The 24,923-nt window shown below is 40.1% G+C and overlaps 1 protein-coding gene across 11 annotated transcripts in view; it reads right to left on the bottom strand.

The window, feature by feature from the left end:
* The window catches only part of inpp4b (inositol polyphosphate-4-phosphatase type II B), a 332,497-nt gene that overhangs the window by 12,061 nt on the left and 295,513 nt on the right, over positions 1-24,923 (bottom strand). For all 11 annotated transcript variants that reach the window (XM_034302375.2, XM_053232415.1, XM_053232414.1 and 8 more), the window contains 8 exons: positions 16,717-17,010; positions 14,291-14,429; positions 10,870-11,045; positions 9,428-9,551; positions 5,950-6,076; positions 5,020-5,160; positions 4,768-4,865; positions 2,997-3,109 (listed from right to left, as the gene is read on the bottom strand). In XM_034302375.2, the coding sequence (XP_034158266.1) occupies positions 2,997-3,109; positions 4,768-4,865; positions 5,020-5,160; positions 5,950-6,076; positions 9,428-9,551; positions 10,870-11,045; positions 14,291-14,429; positions 16,717-17,010 (1,212 nt within the window). The remainder of the gene's footprint in view (positions 1-2,996; positions 3,110-4,767; positions 4,866-5,019; positions 5,161-5,949; positions 6,077-9,427; positions 9,552-10,869; positions 11,046-14,290; positions 14,430-16,716; positions 17,011-24,923) is intronic.

Genomic DNA, 24,923 nt, shown 5'->3' with positions numbered 1-24,923 from the left:
AAAAAAAACTCTGTAATTCAGTGTAATTCCAGTTTTCTAAACATGAACCAGTTTCCAGAGCAGATCCTACAGCAGATGAGATGGATTTACGTAAATTATTTACCAGAAAGCAGCTCATTGGACCTAGCTACTGGGCTAGAAATGTTAGCTCAGAAAGGAGATTTTTGTCAGATAGCATTCAGAGATTTTCATTTTATTTACCCTCTATTTTTCCATTGCACATGTCTAGTCCATCTAAGACCGTCTATCACATGCCTGCCACTCAACAGGCAGAGCTTTCTTCTGATCACTACTTGGTGGCAAGTTGGATTCATCACATAGGCTATAGGCTGATTTACCTGGTAAACCTAGGAAAGCTTTCTGGGTTGCTTGGAAGCATCTGGCAGAAACTTCAGTAAGAGATGATGGTGAGAGTTCTACTATGTACCGAGGTAGGTTGGAGACTTTGAGTCTGACTTTACCATGTTTAAATCCTCAATCATAGAAGCGGCTGCAAGCTGTGTCTTGTAGGCTGTTGGTGTCTGTCATGGTGGTAACTCTAGGACATGCTGGAGGACACCAGTGCTAAGAAAAGCAGTCAAGTTGAAGAAGGAGGCCTTCTGAGTAATGCTCATGGATGGACTTCTGGATTCAAGTAAGGTATAGGAGAGCCAGAAAAGCTACAGTAAAATGAGTTGCAGTAGTAAAAGGGCATAGGGGAACTTTGGAGACACCAGAAAAAAAGACTTTCAGATGGCCCCAAAGATGTTCTGGCAAACCATTTGATGCCTCAGGAGATGGAGGAGGTAACATGCACAAACTCTGAGTAACTGAGTAAGTGTGGGGGAGTGTTAACCTCTACTGGGGATATTGTTGAACAATGGATGGAGCACTCTGAGGAATACCTTAACTTAGTGGACATGCTCACCCTTTGGGAGGCAGGGCCAGAAATCTCTGGCATATTACAGTCCTTCTCTTCGGCTGAGGTTACTATGGTAGTTAGAAAATTTCATGGTGGCAAGGCTGCAGGGGTGGATGAGATTCAGCCAAAGATGCTGAAGGCGGAGAGGTGTCCAATATTTTGGGGGTGGGGGGCATGGCCCTATCTGAATTGGACCTCTGACACACCTAAACTTTTCGCTGCTGAATGTAAAGGAGTTCGGATGAAAATCAACACCTCCAGGTCTGGGGCCATTGTTCTCTCCCGGAAAGGAGTAGGATGCGCCCTTTAGGTGACAGAAGAGACCTTAACTTGGCAGAGGAGCATCATCTTTGATTTTATTTATGAGTAATGGAAGTGGAAAGTGTGAGACTGGATTTAGTCAGCAGTAGTGTCACAGCAACTAGTCTGTGGTGCTGAAGCAGGAGCTCAGTTTGCAGCAGAAGCTCTGTTTACCAGTCAATCTATGTCCTTATCCTCACCTGTGCACACAAGCTGTGTGCAGTGACTGAAAGAATAAGGTCACTAGTGCAGATGGTAGAAAGGAGATTCCTCCGCAGGGTTGCTGGGATTACCCTCTATGATAGAGTGCAGAGCTCAGCAATCCGGGGGGCCTTGGAGTAGAGCCACTGAAGTCATTTCAGGTGGTTCGGACACCTTACAAGGCCCCCTGATTGGCTCCTGATAGAGCTGTATCAGCTGTACAGATTCACCTGACTAGAAAAAAAAACATTGTGTTGAGACCTGATGGAGAGATTATATCTCACAGTTGGCCTGGGAACATCTGGGGATGTCCATGGGGCACTGGAATCTGTGGCCAAGGACAGAGAAGTCTGGGCTGACCTCTTCTGCCTCCTGTCACCGCAACCCCCACAAGGAAAAGCAGAAGGAAAATGAATGAACGAGTAAATTACCCTCTCTGTTCAGTTTAGAAAAGTCTGTAGCACTAGTAAAAAGTGGTAATGAGAAAAAAAAACTTAACCATGTCAAAGTGTCTTATTTATTTATTTTGGGGGCAGTCGTGGCCTAATGGATAGAGAGTCGGACTTGCAACCCGAAGGTGAACCTGAAGGTTGTGGGTTCGAGTCTCGAATCCAGCAGGGATTGTAGGTGGGGGGAGTGAATGACCAGTGCTCTCTCCCACCCTCAATACCACGACTGAGGTGAGACCCTTGAGCAAGGCACCGAACCCCCAACTGCTCCCCGGGCGCCGCAGCAAAAAAAGGCTGCCCACTGCTCCGGGTGTGTGTTCACGGTGTGTGTGTGTTCACTACTGTGTGTGTGCACTTGGATGGGTTAAATGCAGAGCACAAATTCCTAGTATGGGTCACCATACTTGGCCACAAGTCACTTCACTTCACTTCACTTCACTTATAGTCATGGACAAATCACTAATAGTTAAACATTAAAAGGTAACTGTTGTGGCCATTCAGTCATGTTAGTTATTTATCTCTGACCTTTCAAAGTGAGGAATTTTATACTGAATAGTGTATATACTTTAAATGTCAAACAGTTATTTTAATTCTTCTGTAGTTTTGTGGTTTTAGGTTGCGAAATAATTTGTAATGTTTCAATTGTTGATGTGACGGCAGCTCACACTAGTCAGTGTTGCCTGGTCTGCCGTGTCTGTTATTATTGCCTGCTTTAGTGTTAATGAATGAGTGAGTGACAGAGCCATATTTTTTTTTTGCTGTGACTGGTTAACAATCACACTTGTTAAGATGACACATCCATGTTTGCTCCCAAATTCATTTTAATGTTTAGTAGATCAATCAAAATAATGAGACTATAGTGTGCTATAATCTTCAGATACGCATTGTGTTGCAAGGGACATAAGACAAGGCTTGTTTATCTTTACTACTGAATGAAATTAATCCATTAATGTTGAACTTTACACAATTATCAAAATTATCACGCAGATTATCAAAAACATATGATGCGGAAAGAAACTCAGTACAAGCTTGTTTTTGACAAATTTGTTGTGCTCAAGCTGCAAAACTGGTAGCCTTTCTAGTTCTAGCTTGGGTTGTGTTCTTCATTACTCATCGGCTTGACACAAAACTGCGGCTGGTCTTACCGCTCCTGCGAGCCAGAGGATTTCCACATTCTTCCTCTTCTTGGTCACTACACTCTGGCCCAATGTTTCAAGCAGCTCCTTAACATCTTGCTGCATCTGAAAAGAAGGCAGACCTGAGATAGAGAGAAAAAAGAGAAAAATTTATGGTAAGAAAAAAGAGAAAGGACTTGATATCTAACTTGTTATACTCTGAGTCTGTAAAAGTGTTATAAAGGGATGAGACTGAGCAAAATGTTTAGCTCTGGTCCCTGATCACTTCATGTGGCTGTATAACACTTTACTCATTCACGGGAATAGAAAACAAACATGCAACCATCTTTTTAGATGTGCATAAAGATCGATTCATCCGTAGGATACGGTGTACCTGCCAAAGCAAACGGACTGGTGTGAAGAGTGTACACTGCACTTTTCATGGTGGGCAAATATTTTACTCAAACCGTATGTTGTAGTAGTTTAAGCAACGTTAAACATTTGTACAGACCATTGGGTTTACGTTGTATAAATATGCTAATTGAATAAATTACTTGAATTTGTGTGAGATAAATTACTTAATTCAAGTTTGTGTGACATTTTTCAGAAATTGAACGTCAACATGTAATAGCCGGCCAGAAAATGGGTGTAGGGGGGAAGTGGGAAATGTATGCAGTGGGAAAATAAAGCAATAAGCCATGAACATTGCACTGGTTTTATAACATTGCATGGGTAACGGTGTTCTTAGGAACAACGCAAAGTGGAATTAAAAAAAAAAAACCTTACCCATGATAAAGTTACCTCAAGTGGCTTATTACTTTTAGAAAACTGCACCAAAAACAATATAATAAAATCAAGAAATGATTTAATTATTTATTAATAGTAATCACTATAAACAATTCTTTTGCCACACAATGTAGTTTGATTACAGTAAGCTTTGGTTGCTACTACATATTGAATAGGCTATTCTATGTACAGAGCAATGGCTGTAGTTTAAAGCATTTATGGGATTAATACCTAGAGCATTAATACAGAATTCAATTTTTGTGATGTGGTCACAGATGTGCGAGGATTTGACAACGCCTTTGAACATGGCTCATCCAATCAGATACTACAACTGAAACGATCTGTTTTATAAAAACAATTGAGACCAATGAACTTCACGTCAGATATTTAACGGACATCATTTCTTACAACTCACTGGGTGTTTGTTGGAACTGGTGTTATTTTTGGAAAAATAAATCACTCAAACTACCCAGAAAAACTTCACCTTCTGAAAAAGTATGCAAAATAGTATGGTCAGCACATCATGTTTGATGGAAAAGGGAAAAAAATGTCCAGGTGCAGAACATAGTGACTCATCTATAATGTACTACAGTTTCACAGCTCGCTATAGTACTACTGCTTATTCAGCATGTCTGGCTTGTAGGAAATGCAGCTACCCATTTATATAAACTGTCATCAGAGTTAGCCAGGATCTCATGCTAATGCATGACAGGATTGTTGGTTTTGATATACTGTAAAATTATTCTGCTACATTTCTGTGTGGCAATTATATGTGCAACTTTATGTAAATTACTGTCTTGCACAGTTGCATATGCATGCAAAACATTCTTTGTTAAAATAAATAAATATGAACAAGACTTGAATAGAGGTTAATTATGAGTGCACAAACAAGACCGCACATGTTAAGTTTGTGATGAATGACTTCTTAAAAAAAAAAAAAAGGGAAACTGTCACAAAGGAACAGGTTGTACAGGGTGTAGTTAAGTGCAATGTGATGAGTGAAATATTGACTTACATTCTAATGGAATCCTGTCACTGAGTGACTTATAATATGTCTCTAAAATGTCAAAATTTCTCTGATTTATCCTCTCCTGTAAGGATATATCCCCAAACCTGAGCGAGAGAGAGAGAGAAAAGAAGAAGGGATTTAAATAGGGAGAGATTCAGCACATTAGCGGCTACATGATTAAGGTGGAAATTGTCCAGTGAGATTTACACAACGTATTACTTTAGTGTGGTAATTAACTCCTTGTGAGTTTTCGCGTACCTCTCAGCGATTGTCTGCTGTTCATTGATGCCCACGTTGAAGAGCACGGGGAAGACCTGCAGCAGCTTGCCCTGACGCACTTCATCTGGTAATGTCTGGAAGGTTTGGAGTGGAAGCGGCACCTCTACAGTGTAATGGTCTCTGCCACACGTACACACACACACACTTGTACTTGCTTGTACTTGTAACGTGCTTAAACAAAGTGCAGAATTAACAGGTTTTTAGACATGCACAGCACATTCTTGAAAGGAACACTGATGAACCTCTAAACTACTCAAAGTTACGCAAATCCTACAGTCCATTACGCTCAGGATAACAAATGAGCTAAAGGGATCAACGATTTTAGGATAGACATTGATCAAAAATGCAGTGACAGTGTGTCTTTGTCACAGCTTGCTTATGAGCTTGCAACTGAAGCACTGACTTCTCAATTTCTTCTGAAGAAATTCTGCTCATTCTGAGATAAAAGTCCACATTTATGTTGACTCAATCCAAGATTTCACCTACTAAACTCCTCTTGAGCTGATAAAATACTGGAATGAACAGATTGCAATGGGAATTTCCAAAAAATGTAACATATAAGCTGATTGCAATGTTGAACTAATAACTCCTATGAAATTAACAGCATTTTTCCACAAAACCTTAATGTGTACTGTGTGCATTCACACTAGGTTTATTTTTGGCAAAACATGTGCTGGCTGGAGTGATTTTTGTACTGATATTAAGAAAAAGGCTCACGCGACATGCACACTGTAACCATAACAATGCTTTTATCAGTACTACTTACGGTATATCTTGCTCAGTGGGCTGGGTACTGAATTTATAGTCCGTCCAATACATACATGTTTTATAAGGTAAATGCAATGCAAATATTATACATGCAGAAAGTGTGTGTGTGTGTGTGTGTGTGTGTGTGTGTGTGCGTCTCACCGTCTGCCACTGACAGATGGCTGCAGATTGCTGGGGTCATCGGAAGCAGCTTCTGTGATTCTGAATGTGACTCTTTGTAGATCGGAAATCCCCACCTCCATATCCTCAAGCATGCCTATCTCCTCACCTGACACAAAGACAGTAATTACTACACACACAAACAGACAAACACACAAACAATATACACATACAACCACACAGTAGCACACAAACTATCAGACAAACACATCAGTATGTTTGTTGGAAACTGTACAACTGTATAATAGCTAAAATCTTAAAAGCTGGCTGTCGCCAATCTTGATGAATGTCAAGACCCTCACACACGTCACACAAGTTTACTAGAGGATACACACACTTGAATCAACTCACACAATTTGAAAAAGAGAAAGAAATGACGGACACACAATGTAAGAGTCATACAGAAATGCCTGACACACATCTGCACTGAGTGCATGTAAGAACATGGCTGGTGTGTATATAAACACGCACACACACTGACACACACACCTTCGTTGCCTACAGGTTTACACCAAAATCAAGTAGCTTGGAACTTCCTTCATACACAGTGTATTAAAAGTGCGGTGTCTTTGTACTTAGCTACATGTGTTTGGTTTTTGAGTTTGTTGCTATGGGAGATTATCTAAACTGCATCACTGTCAATGACTAGCCAGAGGACAATTTTATAAAACAAGCAAGAGAACAGGTTTCACAACCTTGATATCTGAAAACTTTTTTTTTAAAATTTACAACAGATGAGTAATAATTCTTGACGCATTTAACGACAATAAAGAGTCTACAGTAATTTAGTAATTACTCCCTCCAGGCTTCACACACACAAGAGTCATGGAGTGAGTGCTGCAGCAGGATCATAAATCAGCAGATCTCTCTCTCTCTCTCTCTCTCTCTCTCTCTCTCATTGTTTAAAACCAAACAAAAAACACATATCTTCTGGCTCGCTTTTCCTCTAACATTATTCCTCCAACATAGCGACTTTATCTTCATCTTTCTTTGATATTGTGCAGTAACCTTTTGTGTCTAATTTAGATTTTTTTAATGTAGTTTTTATTGGGCATGAATCACAATACATTTGGCACAAACATGTTGAAAATTTGTCAAACTTTCCTGAAATGCTATTTTTTTTTAACAATAGATTTTCATGTTTGTTTGAATTGCAACAGAACTGTATTGTGTATGCATGAGAGCTAGCTTTTCCATCCGCATATGCTTTGTATTTTATGTATTTAAACATGAGTAATAAAGATTGCGTAAAAAATTGTGTGGGCGAGTCCAGAGTCCAGGTGTTAAATGACTGGAAACTCTGAGATCCAGCAGTGGACAGAAGGAGTGATGGGGTCTGAGACCACCAGAAAATGACGGAACTGATTTGGGAAAAGAGGTCAGAGAGATAACATGGAGTACTTCGCAAATGAAGCCAAGCTTTTAATCTAAAAAGTCTGGACAGGAAGTAAGTAAAGTTTTTTTTGTGTTTTTGTTTTTTAAGAGCTTATTGTGCTCATGAGATAGATGATAGAGAGAGGGGTGTGAAAGAGAGAGAGAGAGAGAGTAGGCTGTAATTCCAGAAAAGTAAGTGGGAGTTGATGGGAGGTGCGCTTAATTATGTTCTGTTGCCATGTGTGGCTGGTTGGGATAAATTACAAAATATAAATTAAATATGCAGTAAAGGGGAAAATCCTAGAATGTAGGTGATATACGGTAGGGAAGATTGCTCTGCTCTGGGGTCCTTTAATTCTTTGTTTGGAGCCTCTGTTCCTGTGCCTCTGCTCACTGTGTGTGGTGCTTGGGCCTTTGTCTCTTTCTACTTAAACAAATAACAAAATGAAGTGCTTTAGGTTTATGAACAAGTAATGACAAGTAGGCTTAACTGAAATAACTGGCGCCTAGACCGCTGATGTACACATTGTTATATAGCAGTGTAAATGTGGTGCACCCCGAAATGTGTCACCACATTGGTGATTATTTGTAAGAAACTGGTCATGCTTCATCTTATTAACACTTCTCCAATGTAATGACACTCTGAATAATTATCAGGTAATTATTTTAATTAGCCCTGTATTAATAATAGGTATTTGAGCAGTGTATTGAGAGGCGGAACCTTTTAGCAGCGGTGTAATCGCGTCCGGGTTGCCTATAGCGGGCCAATTTCCTGTCTCCCTTTAGATTCAATTTGGAGAAAGAGTCGCGTGCTCCTGTTGTAACTTCTCTAACAATACACCTATATTTTATAGGTTAGTATTCTGTTAAAACTGTCAGGAATAGCAGCTAAAAGCTTAGTTTTACCTCTTTATTGCTTGGAGATATTATTGTGGTCATTTATGTAACTGTTATGTTGAAATGAACAGGTTAAGTGCCGCGGTAGCTAACGGTGGGAAAGCCGCGCACGCGTACTCTCGCGGTGTTACGCGAGATCTCGCGAGATGCCGGTAGACGCACTGAGTGGGTTTATTTCAGTAATACACTGTGTATTTAACAAACTATTGCTGCGTATAACGTTGTGTATTGCTCCTGTTCACTTTGTAAGACCTGATGCCTGATTATCAAAATGTAGCATTGGTTCACCGAGCTCTATGATGGAAATGAATGAGGAGTGAATGTAAATAATGGGGATTTATCTGTACAATGTGTTTGGAGTTTAAAGTTAAAAGTGATTAATGTACACTTAAACGTGCCTTGTCCAGATTTAAATGAACTCAGTCCAGTTGAGTAATCCTGTGTATTGCACTAGTAGTTACAGAAGCACTAAGCACTTCTGAAGGTGTAGTAATGTGTACTTGAGCTGTGATTAAGAGAGTTATTGAGGGAAATCTATGCAATAAGTACATATACTTGGTTTGTATAAAATGAATATTTATTTTGTATGGACAGTTATGCACTCATAGTGTACACTGCATGTATTATCTGTTAGATGATGTTGATTCGATGCAATTTGGAGAAATCCTGTCGTCACTTCTCTAACAATACAACTATATTTTACAGACACACTCTTTTTGTTATTGAGGTCGCCACACCTGGGACCTGTAACATAAATACTGGACAACTGTGACCTTTATAGCTGCTTGGGTACTGTAGAAATGATGCTCTTTCTTTTGAGAATCATGCCATTACTTTTGGTTTTTGAGAAAGGGAAGATATTATACTTCTCCCTTGTTTGAAATAGGGAAGCTACTTTAAAAATCTCAGTGAACAATCTTTTGGTTATTATTTTAGTGTTACCCTGATGTTTTTTTTCTCTAGCAACAAGCGTCTTTTCCTGTATTTTGCAATTGTGCCTTAAAATCTAGTGTCTGTGCGCTTCAATTTAAGCTTCATACCCGCTTCCTGCTGACACAGTAAGCCCAATGTTGACTCCTTTTTTTTTGATGAACGAAAGTGTTGTAAAAGTTGGGAGTGTGGTTCTGGGCTTTTAATAATAAACGTGTGTTGGTGGGTGTGTGTGGGTGTGTGTGAACTATTCACTCACTGTATGTGCTGAGCAGGCTCTCGAACTGGGCCACCACTCCCACTGTGTGCAGTTGCCTGATGAAGCCTTTGTCCTCTATTCCAGAGTACAGCCGCATGAGAAAACCACAGGCTAGTGCAGCCAGCTGTGGACACACACAAATACAGACACACACAAAATAAGCAGACAGTATTAAGCATCCTGTAACAGTGTAACAGTTAGACGAACTTTGTCATCAGAACGTTATAACAATTATAAATGCTTATTGCACCTAATCAATTACTGTGCTGAGATATTGAGATATTTATTCAGCTGGATGTCATCCCTGATTTTAATATGGCTGTTGCTCAGAATACTTAGTTAATTAGCACTTAGTTTATTGTTGAAAGGCGGAGCTGAAGCATGTGTGAAAACATGGAGAAAACACACATTTGTGTGTACAGTGTATTGTGTCAAGTCAATAAACACTGACCTCAGGCACTGAAAAAACTGACGATATCTAAGGGAGTAAAGTGTTTAGCACTAACATGTTAATCAGTAGCAGTGTAGAAACCCAGAAGAAGACTAAGTGGGCATGATGTGGCTGTTGTACAATTTTAAAAATGACTGCTTCTAAAATGTGCCTGAAAAAGATCCTGTAAATCTTAGGCATGTAAGGCAAGGTCACATTAAAAGGATGGATTTGTGAAATCTTTGCTCCTAACCTAAGATTCACCTCCACAAGGCAAATCAGAAAATCTAGAATCTGTAATTGTGCTTTCGCCATTCGTCAGCACATGTTTTACATGAAATATAATAGGTGAAAATGCTGCACATGGTGTTTTTCAGTCACAGCTTTGGCAGATAGTGAAACTAAAGAAGCTCAAGTTCTGAACATGGTCACAAGTTGGGGAAAAAGTGAGAAACATAAAACACAGAGTCCAGGTGAAATAAACACAGACCGTTACTGCTTGGTTTGCGATTAAATGTGCATTATGGAAATATTCAAATGATCGCAAATAATTATTCCCGGGCAGTACATCTCATTCTGCAGGACATGACTTTGCTTGGTGACTAATTCATCTCTCATTGATAACTTCCAGGGAAGTGCCACCTGTTTTCCATGTACCGGATATGTACTACTCTCACAGTGCATTTCAATCACAGATATATGTGGTTTAATCAAAAGCTGGCACCTACAACCAGCTGCATAAAAATAAAACTTTTCCCATCAGTGTTTCTTGCTCCATGGAGAAATGTGGTCAACACACTTTGCCTACACTAAATGTGGACAAATCTGTAACGATATAAATGAGAAATAGGAGCATTTTTGCATGAATAAACTTCTGTTATTCATTGTTTATACAGCAGTACAGATAATGGGACTATTCATTTAAACTTGCATCAGTGTTACAGGGGAATGTGTGCTGAAAGTGGACGTGTCTGAGGATGAGCTGGAGCGACGGCCAGTAGGCGGCACTCACCGCTTGGCTGAATACAGTGTCACGTCTCTGTTGGAGCTGCAGGCCAGACGGTGTGCTGCACGCCGCCTCCTGGAGGAGAACAAAACTCATTGACTTGCTCGCTCTGTCTGCCACCTCGTTTACACAGTCCTTTAGCGCCACCACCAAGGGGCTGAGCTGCTCCCTCCAGTCTGCAGCTAACACACACACACACACACACACACACACACAGAGAGAGAGAGATTTACCAACCTTATTTATTATCATTTTAAAATTACACGATAAAGATGATCACAATCAACTACTATTGTTAAAGCTGATGTAGTTACTATTTACATTTCATGTTTAAATGATCACTTGAATTGAAAAGGTTAAAAATTGCCAATTGAACTGAAATGTGTATATTATTGTTACCGACAGAAGAATTCATTCATTCATTCATTCAAATTCATTCATTCATTCATTCACAACTTGTGGTTTTGTGATTCATAAATGCTACATTAAGTAAACACAATGATATAGATTTACTTAATGTGCCTAATTTTCATTTATGTCAATGTTTGGTCATTTTCCTAAAATAAGTCTGTGCTGCTATCATAAAGAGGTCCATGTTTGTTTTCTACACTAAAATCAGTTCCTGGCTGTGAAATGTTTGAGGACTGCTGTATCTGTCTAATAATGTTGCATTATACTGGTTTGATAGCATATACTGTACAAATCCAAAGAGATCATTCAGTAAAATATCGCTACAATGTGTAAATTTTTACACTATATGGCCAAAAGTTTGTGGACACCTGACCATAACATTCATTCAACATGTGCTTGTTGAACATCCCATTCCAGATGTAGTCTCAATTTGCTGTTATCCTCCACTCCTCTAGGAAGGCTTTCCACTAGATGTTGGAGCGTGGCTGTGGGGATTTGCCCATTGAGCCACAAGAGCATTAGTGAGGTCAGGTACTGATGTTGGGTGAGGAGGTCTGGGGTGCAGTCACCGTTCCAGTTCATCCCAAAGGTGTTCAGTGGGGTTGAGGTCAGGGCTCTGTACAGGACACCTGAGTTCTTCCACTCCAACTTTGGCAAAACATGTCTTCACGTGATAATGACAATGTGCACAGGAGCATTGTCATGCTGGAACAGGTTTGTTCCCCTTAGTGGTGTTGAAAAAGTGCAAGCTGTGTCATCTATCAGCAGTTCAAAGAAGCTCAATGAAGCATTACAAGGTGAGAATATACAGTCAGGTCCATGAATATTTGGACATTGACAAAGACAATAAAGCCACTTGACTTGAAGTTATTGTTATTGTAGCTGTCTACCATAGTATATTTTGGGGTGGGTCCCTGGAGGACTAATGGTTAGTCCACAGCGCTCTCACTACCTCCCGTCCAGGGAACCAACCCCAGCCACAGGAGTTGCGTGCAACAGTGTGCTCTCATTGCCAGTCCCAGGCCCAGATAAAAATGGGGAGGGTTGCGTCAGGAAGGGCGTATGGCGTAAAAACGGTGCCAAATCAAATACGTGGATCAATGATACGCTGTGGCGACCCCTAACGGGAGCAGCCCAAAGAGGAACAACCACCACCATAGTATATTGGGGAGTTGAAATTAAATAATGAATATGAGCTTAAAGGAAAGACTTTCAGCTTTAATTTGAGGGAAAATTATCTCCTTAGAGATCTCCTCCATAAGTCTTACAAGGAAGGCCAAACATTGCAAAAACACGTCAAAAAGAAATGAATTTGAAGCCTGGTTGGCTTTCTGCAGGTGACCACTGGATGGCAGCATTGCCTAACAGCAGTGAGAGGCAGCGTTCACTGACTCCTGATAAACACCTCTCTAATCACACCTCATTGCTGGAGTTCAAGCTCTCGCTTTTCACTACCCTCAATTACATTTCTCCCCCCGTTGACAGCTAATGTCATCAGGGCCATTACTAGAGTGTCTCAGCTCCGTCTCACCCCCCACGTAGGCGCTAATAAACCTGCTGTCTTATCTCTCCGCCTGACAGGATGTGTGTGGATCAAATACTGCAGGGCAGTGAGAAAGTCGGACCTTCTACTGACCTCCTGCCTATAGAGGTGGAGAATGTTATAATCACTAGTAAGATTTCATGTCACCTTAAATAAAGATGTCATTTTCTTTCCTTTGTAATTTTCCAGTGCAGGTTTCTATGATAAAGTTGCAAAATGCACCAACATTTTACGGAGTCTGGCATGTAATAGTAAGTACACCCTGTGTCTGTATGTGGGAGTGTGTGAGCATGCGTGTGTATATGTCTTAAAGAATGACTGCTGTGCACTTCTGCTGAACGTCTGAACATAGTAGGAGGGAGACATAGAGTGAGAGACAGACAGAAAGTGAGACAGATGAAGACAGATATGAAGAAAGAGAGAGAGAAAGAAAGAGAGGGAGAGATAGAGACAGAGAGATGTAGACAGAGAGAAAGAGAAAGACAGACAGACAGACACAGATTGAGACAGTCTGAGACAGACAGAGAGAGAGAGACCAAGAGAAACAGAGAGAGACAGTGAGCTAGAGAGAGAGAGAGAGGGAGGGAAAGAGAGAGAGACAGCAAGCTAGATATATATATATATATATATATATATATATATATATATATATAGAGAGAGAGAGAGAGAGAGAGAGAGAGAGAGAGAGAGGGAGGGAGAGTGGGAAAGAAAGAGAGTGCAAGAGAGAGAGACTGATAGAGATGGAGTCAGAGAGAGAAGAGAGAAAGAACATGTGATCATGAACAGAAAAGGGTCAGAGAGGTCCCTGCATTAAAAAGGAAAAAAGTGTGCACTTTAATGCCCTTATGACATCCACACACCTTCATTTCTGCAAATGGCCCTTTTTCAGCCTTAGTGCTACTGCAGATCCACTCAAACACATAAAGCCACATCTCAGATTCCCAGCTGCCTCACAAAATTCTCAGAAAAATAAGAGCTAAGACTCACAGGGGATGGGGAGGGTGATACAGTGGGCTGGAGAAGATGGAGGGAATGTAGCAGTAATAACAGGGATGAAAGACAGCAGCCTGAGCTGAGCTCCGGTCATACGTAACATCTGCACAATCAAGTACTCACCATGTTGTGAGTTCATTGTCTCATGCTACACTCGTCCATTCTTCTAGTTTTGTGGACTGTTTAAAATGAATGCCACATGCATGTAGTAACTGTCAATGGCAGGTAAACACATCAACATATGAGCCACTATAGCAGGTGACCTTGCAGTGCTGCTCATCGCATAAATGATCTGGTCTATATTTGCACTTGTGCATGCATTCACCCTGACCGCTCTACCTGTCTGTTCCATAGCCAGATAAACTGTCATGATGTCTTAGTTGAAATCACTGATAATCAACGTGGACTGGATCTGAAAGGGGGAAAAAAAAAAGCTTATACGTATACACTAATCAGCCACGTGTAAGTTGTGTGACTTACCAGGACTGTGGGAGGTAATGACGTCAGCGAGCGCCTGGTCAGGAGCAGACTCCTGGTTGTTGTTGTCCTGCTCCTGTAGCTTATCCACCATGGCAATGACGCAATTCAGACCCTTGGCCACGTTGGCCCACACCCTGTCCTAGAGAGGCCAGAGAGAGAGTCAGAGCCACATGGCGTCACAAATGGACATCATTTATGGGCTGCGTTTCTGAAAATAATAATGATAATGTTAATAGAAACAAAAAAAGATGCACAAGCCAGCTTTTATACATCCTGTATGTCTCTATTAAATATAACAGAAAGGGGAAAATATAATTTCAGTGATTTCTCTCAAGCTGGTTTGAATATTTCTGAAACTGCAGGGAAATTCCTGGGATTTTCGAACAGAAGCATCCAGTGAGCCAAAGTCCTGGTTGATGCGCGAGGTCAGAGCAGAAGGGCAGACGGCTTCAAGCTGACAGGAAATCTTCAGTAACTCAAATAACCACGCTATACAACCATGGTGAGCAGAAAAGCATCTCAGAATGCACAGCATCAAACCTTAAGGCAGATGGGCTAAAACAGCAGAAAGACCACATCAGGTTCCAGTCCAGTCCTGTCAACCAGGAAGAGAAATCTGAGGCTACACAACAGCTGAAGATTAGAATAATGTCGTCTGGTCTTTTTCCAATCTTCAACTGCACAGTTTTGGTGAACCAGTGCCCACTGTAGCCTCCCGTTCCTGTTATTGGCTGACACCGCAACCCTGACCAGGATAAAGCGCTTACTCAGGATGAATGAATATTTTATACTCACTTCAACATGCAACATGAGGTCTAAAAAATTCTATGTAAAATGTTGCTAGATGTTCTGCTATTAATCTGGGTGAGTAAAGGCGATTCTTCCGAGACTCAAGAGGAATCTTTTCTAACTGGGAGAAGACAGCTGTTGTTCTATCACATCATCAGGATACAAATACAGGCTAGACACTTGAATAGTTTATTTGCACTTAGTGTACCTCTCCTTAAGTATAGCTGCTTAAGTGCTAGTATGTCAAAAGTAAACTGTAAGTATACTTGACAATGTACAAGTAGTATAGTTCGTAGTATACATCTAGTATATTTTGTGGTAAGAGTAGGCTTTATTTTAACTCTAGGCAAGGTTGAAGTCTCTATTCTATGTGGAATCTGTTTGCTGTTTATCAAAGAGATAAAAAAAATAATAAAAATCCCTGACTGGCTCTTCTTAAGCACTCCAGTCTATGAATGAGTTGATATCTTATATACAACCTCACATTCGCTACTGAGCTCGGAAATACTATGCCTGCTGTAAAAAAACATGAACATAATAAAAATGTAAGCCACATTTCTCTGTGTAAACCACCTCATCGCTGGCAAAAGCTTCACAGGTCCATATACCTTAATGGAGCTCATTTGAGGCCATTTGCCCTCTGCTCTTCCTGCTTTCTATCCTCCACACCTCGCATGTTCTCAGCAGCCCTGACTTCATTATGTTTTTTTTTTGTTGTGTTGTGGTTTCTGCAGTTGCTCGTCTCGCTAGCCCTTGTACAGCAAGAGTAATTAGGCTTCCCAGTGCGATAAGTACAACAAACTACATGCCTCCTTTGTTTTTCCCCCTTTTATTGGAGACCATTTCTTCCGTTTGCTTGTTTTTCCTCTACTGAGCTGCACTGAAAAGAGACATTTCATCATTGATTAGAGATAGTTGTCTTAGCTTTGCTGCTAATCTCCTGCTGTTAGCCACAGCTATGACACTGATGGCGCACAAAAAATAAACACACACACACACACACCAATACATAAATTTTTTTTACTAACTTGCATATTACTGAACCTCATGTTCTAAAAGGAACAGTTTTTGCTCTATTTTTCTGTTAATAAAGTTTAATTTTCTGTAAACTTGTCTCCACAATGTCCAAACTGTGACAGGTTGCTGTTATCATGCAGACATTTGTGCAAACAGAGAGCTAAATACAGTATGTGCATGTGCGCGCACGCGCACGCGCACACACACACACACAGACAGGGAAGTGCAATTAGAACAAACAGGGCATACTAACACATATTTGCAGCTTGCAGTGTATGAAGTGCACTTTACACTCCTGGATACCTTTCAGAAAGTTTCAGTGTTTAAGGATTTTTAATGAATAATTTTCATGGTCGTTTCAGCAAGTAAGAATTTAGCTCGAGGCATGCTTCCTCTCCTGATCTCCTGCTTCCTTCGAGATAAATCCTTGACGTTGATTTTTTTTGACAGTGAACTTAAAACTCATATAGGCTGTTTTCCCCTTTTATCCTGAAACATTAAACTCAAACCTTAAACACTCTCTACACTGACCCTACAAAGGCAATGCCTACTCTGAGGCACAGAGCAGATCAGTGGGAGAGAATAGGAGAGAAAAGAGTGAGAAGTAAGTGGATACTTGCCCATTCCTCCTCATCATACTCCTCATGATGGGGAAGGTCTTGGTGTTTAAGGGGCTGGCGAGCTTCACTTTTAGGGGGCGTCTGAGATCCAGAAACGTTGTTGCAGACGACAACGTTTGGCTCACGGCTCTGGTTTTGGTTCGGGGTCACGTCCGAGGTCACGGTTTGGGTCAAGTGTGTTTCAGGCTGGCTGGAAATCTGGCTTTTGTTCATGTAGCCAGGTCGTGCTGCGTGTAGCGCGAAGAGAGCATTCTTCACCAACTCGTCCTTCAGAGAGTGCACAAACTGCTCCGTCTGAAAGACAAGGGCACGCTTGTTTAGCATGAAAATCTGACACTCCAATATTTTCCTAACCTTGCATGCCATTTTAAAGTGAACCGGGAGCCGGTGTGAGTGTGAGAGCACGCAAGAACCCTCAGCCAACTTCATAAACACACACACTTCAGAAGAAATGAATAAGAGACAGCGAAGGAGGATGAGGAGTTCGAAGGAGCAAGGAAAGACACTGGATGAAAGGAAGAATGAAAAACTGAGAGATGAGCCTCTTCTGCTAAGGTCTGGAGAGCAACAACAACAAACAACTCAATTGCTCCTAAGCGAGACGCCGCAGTACACGGAGAGCCAGAGAACTAGCAGAGAGTTAGAGAAAAGAAGATATTGTGGTAGCTAGTGACAGACAGAGATCAATAAGGAAAGAGGAGAGGAGGTGAGAGGCTACCAATTTACAGGCTACCATAAGATGATCCAAGTATGAGTTCCTGCTCTGTAGATAGTCACAAGAGCCCTCAGGAATAATTGAGTTAGCGTCACAACAGGCTAATCTCTTACGCCTACGAATACAAAACATGAGAGGGATGCAAACAAAAAAACAAACAAAAAAAAAAAAATATTAAAGTAGGCTCTAAACAAATCCGCTGAGAGAATGGAGCAAGTCAAGTAGAAGTCTGAGAGGGCAAAAGAGAGATAAAGAAAATGTGAGGCTAGTTGAAGGAAAAGAGGAATACACACACACACACACCAAAATCTCTTAGAGCCGTATTTTTGTGATTTAATGCCAATGCAAAATAAGGCATAAGAGCACAGTGTTGGTGTGTGTGGGTGTGGCAGAAATACACTCAGCAAGCTAACCTGGTGATAAGTGGTGTTACGGGTTTACCATTAAGATTCATAGTTAAGTGATATTCAGTCAAATGAGTGATCGCAGTTCATCCCAGGGACATTTTCCTACTGATATACAATTACGCTTATATAATTATAAATTTCATGTGGATGTTTTAGTGATGGAATTAACTGACTCACTGACGGAACATAAACCTAATGCGTTTTCTCCTGTGCTTAATAGAGCACCTAAGACATTTCGTCTTCTCCCTATGATGGCTATAAATTTGACGGGTCTGTTATTTCACTGATTTTATAGATTGTATTAATTACAGGATGCTCGGTGCATAATGATGCATCAATTGTCTCATTCACATTTATTCACATCTGTTTATAATTACATTTAATGTCGTGGAACGTCCAGAAAACAAGTTAGTTCCTGTTATCGCTTAAGTTATAGCAGCTATAAACACTCAATCCCTCACCAACATCTCTTTTCTCTCTCAAAGTTAATAAGACAAAAAAACACAGCTTTTCAGCTTGTTACTGAGAAACCGTAAAGTACCCTGTCCTGAAATCTTTCCTGCAGGGGAGAGGTGTAGCAGATCCACACATTTTTGCACGTTGCACATACCTTGGGCGCCTATTAGTGGATTTATTTCATTGGTTTATGTTCAGTTGTTTAGGGATTTCAGTATGGTACACTTGAAATAAAAGTCGTCACAGGGATCTGCTACTAAAAATAAAACTAATAATCAGAACATTCGCTCGCCAACTAATGGACAAGGTGCAAAATTGTAGAATAGGTGGAAGATAAACATATTTCATTGGATGTGCAGTTACTGCATTCCAAACCTAGCTTCACTTGATAAGTAATTATGTTCTTGTGTATTTTTGAGGGCTAAGCTATCAGCAAGCAGTGGCAGCACCATTAGAGAAAGATAAAGTACTTGGCACTTCGGGATGTTCACAAGTAAGAAGTCGAGTAAAAGCAAATGTTAGGTTTTAGTTGTGTACCTACCTGTATGTTTTTGCATATAAAGAACTGAGTTATGGATGCTTTGACATTTTCATGATGTTGGTGAGGGTGTGTCTACCCAGGGTGGTGTATTTATGGAGGCGTGTCTCACTTACGGACAGCCCTCACTTTTAAAATGGCTGCTACGCCCCTGCTTTCCTATATCGAACGCTTACTAGTACAAAGCTCTGTCACTGAAGACTCCTTCCAAAAATGCTAAATAAACATCTTCACCATATCAAAAACTACACACATCTACAGGGTGTCTCAAAAGTCTCAATATATAGGGGAAATGAACACTTTTTTAATAAAATGTCTTCCAAAATTTTTCATACTTAGTTTATATTATATATTTTTTTCAGATAGCTTTTAAGAATGCCTTTGACATTTGACATTGAAATCTTTCTCATGGCTGGATCGGGAAGCTGTCGCAAGGTTGCGATGGACTTTAACAGGAAACATGGCAAGCACATCACACACACGACACTGTTGCCAAACTTATTAACCAATTCAAAAAGACCGGAAGTGTTGCAGACCGACTGAGGAGTGGACGTACATGAACATCCACTGACGGAGACGCAGTCCCCTATATACTGAGACTTTTGGGACACCCTGTATTTATGCGGCACGTCTGCCATAAAAATCCTGATGAATACAATAACGCATTAATAAACACATTAATATAACGCATAACGCACATTAACAATAACGCATTAAGCACATTAATATAAACCTGTGATTTGCTTGGCAGCAGTACTGTCAGCTGTTTTTGAAAAAAAAAAATCAACGTCATCTTACCAATCAAAATAGAGAATTGAAAAAGGACCGAATTCTCTGTTATTTTGTATGGGGACACGCAAATTGTGTCCATCCATGAAATCAGGTTGTAAGAAATGGGAGAAGATTTTTAAGCCTTGACTTCAAGCCATTTTTGATCGTGAAATAGGAGCAACTGGCTGAGAGGAAGGAAGAGCTCATAAACTAAAATAGCAGTGCCTGAATGATCTAGGGTAATATGCAGGGTTGAAATGTCAATTTGCATTGTGGTTGGCCTGCTTATTTTTAAAGTGTGATATGAAACTCACAAAGGAGATATATTTACAGCATTCCTGTGGTCAGTCGAACAGGAACTGCTCTCTCATTTCACACAGCAGAGGCACAAGCGCAATGTTGATGGACTCTTTCCTCCTCACACTCAATCAATCACTTATTAAGCCATCGATCGAATTCTCTACCAAGAAGCTTATCACAGTAATTTCCATTTGATCGCTAATCTGTTTAGGGCTGGAATGAACTTTCTGGATTATAGGAGCTTGAAAAACCAAATCATATTTAGAAATTTTCCCCATTGGGATTTTCATTAACTCTCAATTTACAGTGGAGGAAAATCAAGACGACGTATGGAGGAGAATTACAGAGCAGTAATGTTCTAGACTGGAGTCGAAGATGTGCAAAATGGATTTTGTGCAGCGAGGAACGATGACTGGAGCATTGTATTACCTGTCATGCTGAAAGGCCACAGCCCTGGGCAGTTCACTGCTTTTCTTAATGCCACATACCTGATTCAGCTTGTCATAATCACGAAGGCTTGAATGAGAGGAATGATGGTGCGATGGAGCAGTAAATGAGTAAAAGCTGCAATGCTGTGGCGCTCAGGATTAGGAAAGAACAACACTGTTGGTATTTAAAAACAGGGACATAGAAGAAACATCTCAGTGTTGTGTTTTGAAGCAAGATTACAATCTGTTGCTGCTGTAGGTTATTTCACCTGTAGGTTGATTGCTTCTGTAGGTTATTGAGGTGTAATTTCAAACAGTTTTGTTGAGTTTTTATATCTACTATTCATCACAAATAATGATCCTATTTATCACCTTTAGTATCAGAATTATAGCTGGATAGAGATTATCTGCATATAAATGCAGGTGTAACTGCACCCAGGATGCATTTAAAACAGATTGAGATCTGATCAGTATTCAGGTCTGAGAGACTTTTTTTAGTCAGTGGGAAGACAAGTGTAAATACATCTGTCTCTCCAGCACACATCCATTACACTACATCATAACACATGTGGTGTCCGAGTGCTCAAGTGGATGACCAGAAAAAAAAGCTATCAAAATTTTCACCTTTGGTTAGCCAACCATTCTTTTCACAGAATAACTGGAAATGACAAACAACAGGATGCTGTTTTAAGAAAGCTTTTTTTAAGAAAGCTGATTTGCATATTATGACTTAATCCGACTAACCAGAGATGGATTTGACTGCAGGTGAAAATGATAAACTCGATTAAGAGGCAGGAAATGAAAGATTTTCTGTTCCAGTCATTGATTTTAACACAGTATGATGGGTTTGAGGAATAAATGAAAAGCTTTAATGGCTCAAATAAATACATACAAGGTGATAAATTAAAGGAGAAAACACCATAATGTCTTAAATCCTATTCAGATGGGATTCAGTTTGGAGGACTTGGAGTACCTTCATCATTTCAAAGTGCTCCTTTGTGATTTTATTACTGTCCAGGTCAGTGTGAGGAAATTACGCACCAAATTACTTACTGTTTTTGACCAACTCTGTGGTCATCCGGTGATCTTAGTCACATCTGGACAGACATGTCAGTGATTTTGCAGGCAGATGTTGCTTCTTGCATTGGGGGAAAAGTTTTTGACCTGCAGTACTTGCTGTATTTAGTCACTTAGCACACGTATAACATATAATTTTGTCTTCACACTGCCTACACTAGAGCCCATTAGCAAGAGAAAGAAAATAAAATCAATCAGAAGCGTGTGAAACTGCAGGCTGATTAAAGGGGCTATTATAATGTCAGCTACAGGTATAAAGACACTTTATATTCACATATGCCACATCATCACGCAATGTGTAGTTTAGAAATAAATGAGTGAGCAGCTGTATCGCTGTAAGTTATTAATCATCTAACTAACAAATAAATAAACACAATCTTATGAAGGTGTGTGATACAATCATCCAGGTTCATAGACAAAACAACCTGGGAGAAACTCATCCCTAATTGCACTCTGTACGTGAGAGTTTTATCACAGAGGAGATGTGTAGAAGAGTTGTTAGAGATGTCATCCATTGAAACTAATCCCATCTAGATTGGGCTTCTCTGAGTTGTGGAGTCACCATGAGCCTCCAGAACAGCTTCAGTGCACCATAGCATCGAATCTACAAGTCTGTGGAACTGTACTGGAACAATGACCACCGTTCTTCCAAAAGATTTTCTCTTAGTTTGTGTTTCAACTCCAAAATATCCCATAGCTGTGTAATATGGGGTTATAACGTGGCGAGTGTGAAGGCAAAAGCATATGATTTACAACATTTTCATCCTCATGAAACAATTCTGTAAGCCTTCTGGCTCTGTGGATGGGGCGGAGTCATGGAAGAGACCACACCCATTTATTGCTTCACTCTACATAGACAAGTGAAGAAAAAAAAATGCAAGAAAATAAATAAATGCCACCTACAGCATAACAGAGGCAGTGGTTTTTCCTTTAATTTGTCACCTGTCTGTATTTGCCTAATGTGTGAATGAGAATGATTGGGTTGTATTCATGAACTAAATTAGTGCCATCATTAAAAGAGCCCTTGGTTTGTAACAGGTATAAAGATATGTGGTGAAAACCTACTTGGAAAATCTCAGATTGACTTTTTGCACGGTCTGAGCATGGACATCAGGGAAAGTCTGAGCTTCTTAACCTCTGCTCACGCTATAAATTCGATAACTTGTGATTTTCCTACAGTGACATCTGAGCCACTAGGTGAAAAACAGTAATGCTGTGTGTGTTTATCCGTGTAAGAGTATGGAATCAAATGTTTAATCTCGCTGTTATTCTCTCTCTCTCACAGACAGACACACAGTCTGAGATTTCAATCAGACTCTGCTAGCTGTGGCAGTGGCTGCTGGGTGGACTCCCATCTCTAATCAAGGCGGAGAGGAGCAGTGACAGAGAGAATGTACCAATTAAAGCAGCTGATTGGCCGCTATTCCGCTGAGGCAAAAACAATCTCGTCGTAGCAGATTGCATACTGACAGCACCAGATGTAATTCATTAATTACACTGATAAAACACCAAAGCCTCCGGTCTGGCAACTGTGCGTGCCCTGCCTTTGTTAGGTTTGGCATGAGAAAAGAGATGGCCATTTGCGAAGGCCGGTGTGACCACTCGGGTGTTCTTAACGTGGACGCGATAGAGGCTTGTGAATCAAAATGAAATTGTTACAATCTCTTTCACAAGCTATCGGGCACAAATTACAAAGAGACACAAATTGGACACAGCAGTTCTTTAATCAAAACATTTAAAAGCAGAATGATTACTGATTTAGCTCTGTCTCATAGCATTTCTACCCACTGCTACATAATACGGTGACAGAACACTTAAACAGCTACAGACCTGATGGAGACAGGCATGGCTGCAGGTCAAAAACCATGTGTGTGACATCAGTGCATTGTGTGCTTGTGTAAAAGCTGTGCATTTACATTGCAGAGAAGTGCACTGAACTTGGAGGCACGTCACTAAAAATTCAGCTAGAGCACGAACAACCTCTGTCTCTTTCTCTAGTTTTCATTCTTTTTTAACATATCACTGCACTTGTAGAGAGACATGTTGAAGGATAAATGAAAATTGCATGAACATTCATTTTTTTCTCATTTATACTCCACTGATGACCTTTAGGGGACCTCAGGGTTTTTAAAATAGTTATAAAGAAAAAAAGCACACTTTAGTATCCTTTGGTGAAAAGTGGTGTGAAAAGAATAGTGTGAATAGAAATGGCAATTTACGTAACTAAATACGTAACTAACGTCGGAACATCACGACAAAGTGTCAATCATCTATCTGAGGCACAAAAACGCAAAAAGAAGAATCAGAACTCAACACCAATGAATCTAGTCCTTCTTGTTACTAAATTGTATGCCCTTCAAATATACTTCAAACAGGAAGAAAGCTATGGAAGAAAAACTATTCAGACATTTCACCTTGTTGTGACCTTGCCTCTGTTTGGATCAATTCAAAAACCTGATCAGTTCATCTGCTGGTTACAAAGTTATTTCCATATAAATTCTACAACATTCAACCACTTGCTTGATTTACTGGGCAAATGAGAAGCTCAGGTGGAACGCACAGATGGACGGACATGCTGGACAACCTGAAAACATAATGCCTCTATCACCTAGTAGCGAAGGTAAGGGACCCAAAACACTGATAAAAATTAATGGTGATTAATTGGATTTAGTCACTGTCAGCTTTCTCGCTTTCTTGTGTCACGTGAAAAAGTTAGTGACTAATTAGCTAGCTAGTATCTAGAATAAGAAGTGTTAAACTAACACAAGTTAAATTGCTAGCTGGTTACTACTAGCTATGAAAACAGCAGCCTCCTGACTCATCCAAGATAATAAATAATTAATTCTGTTCATTTCTACATACAAAGTAATATGATTAGCCTTCACCGAACACATGACATAATGATGGGAAACATTAAAGCATCCGATTGGTTACTTCTGATTGGTTGCTTCTAATTTGCATAAAGTTTTCCCCTTTCTCCATAGAAAATTATCTGGAGGAAGGACGAAAAACACCTTGCTGTGTGAAAGCAACCTAACAGTACTGTCAGTTCTTTACGTTATAATACTCACATTTTTCTTACTTTCACATAAAAACATCTGAGATGTTAAACCAGATAATCTTATAAGAATATGAAATGCCTGAATCTGACACACAATTTTACATCCATTAACCACTGAAAAATGGAGAACGAATAGACATCAGACATTCATTTAATTACCTTGCATGCTGTATATCATATAATTATATCTTACCTATATCGTTAGTGAACAACCTGTTAACTACAACTTAGCATTAATTCAGATTAGTTAGCTAATATCTGCTATATAGGTATAGCAGATATTGGCTAAACCTAGCTAACGGTATAGATAGCGGTTAATGTTTGTTAGCTAGCTAACATTCAGTTTGCGATTAATGCTATTTGGCTAACCACAGTGTCACAAGTGTGCTAGAAGTTAATGTTAGTTAGGTAGTGAACTGACAATATACCAGCTTGTAGTTAGCTAACATTAACC

This window comes from Pangasianodon hypophthalmus, chromosome 3, assembly GCF_027358585.1.
Source record: "Pangasianodon hypophthalmus isolate fPanHyp1 chromosome 3, fPanHyp1.pri, whole genome shotgun sequence".
In the NCBI taxonomy this organism is placed as follows: domain Eukaryota; kingdom Metazoa; phylum Chordata; class Actinopteri; order Siluriformes; family Pangasiidae; genus Pangasianodon; species Pangasianodon hypophthalmus.
The sequence above is the reverse complement of the archived record's forward strand: the minus strand, read 5'-3'. Positions and strand labels throughout refer to the sequence as shown.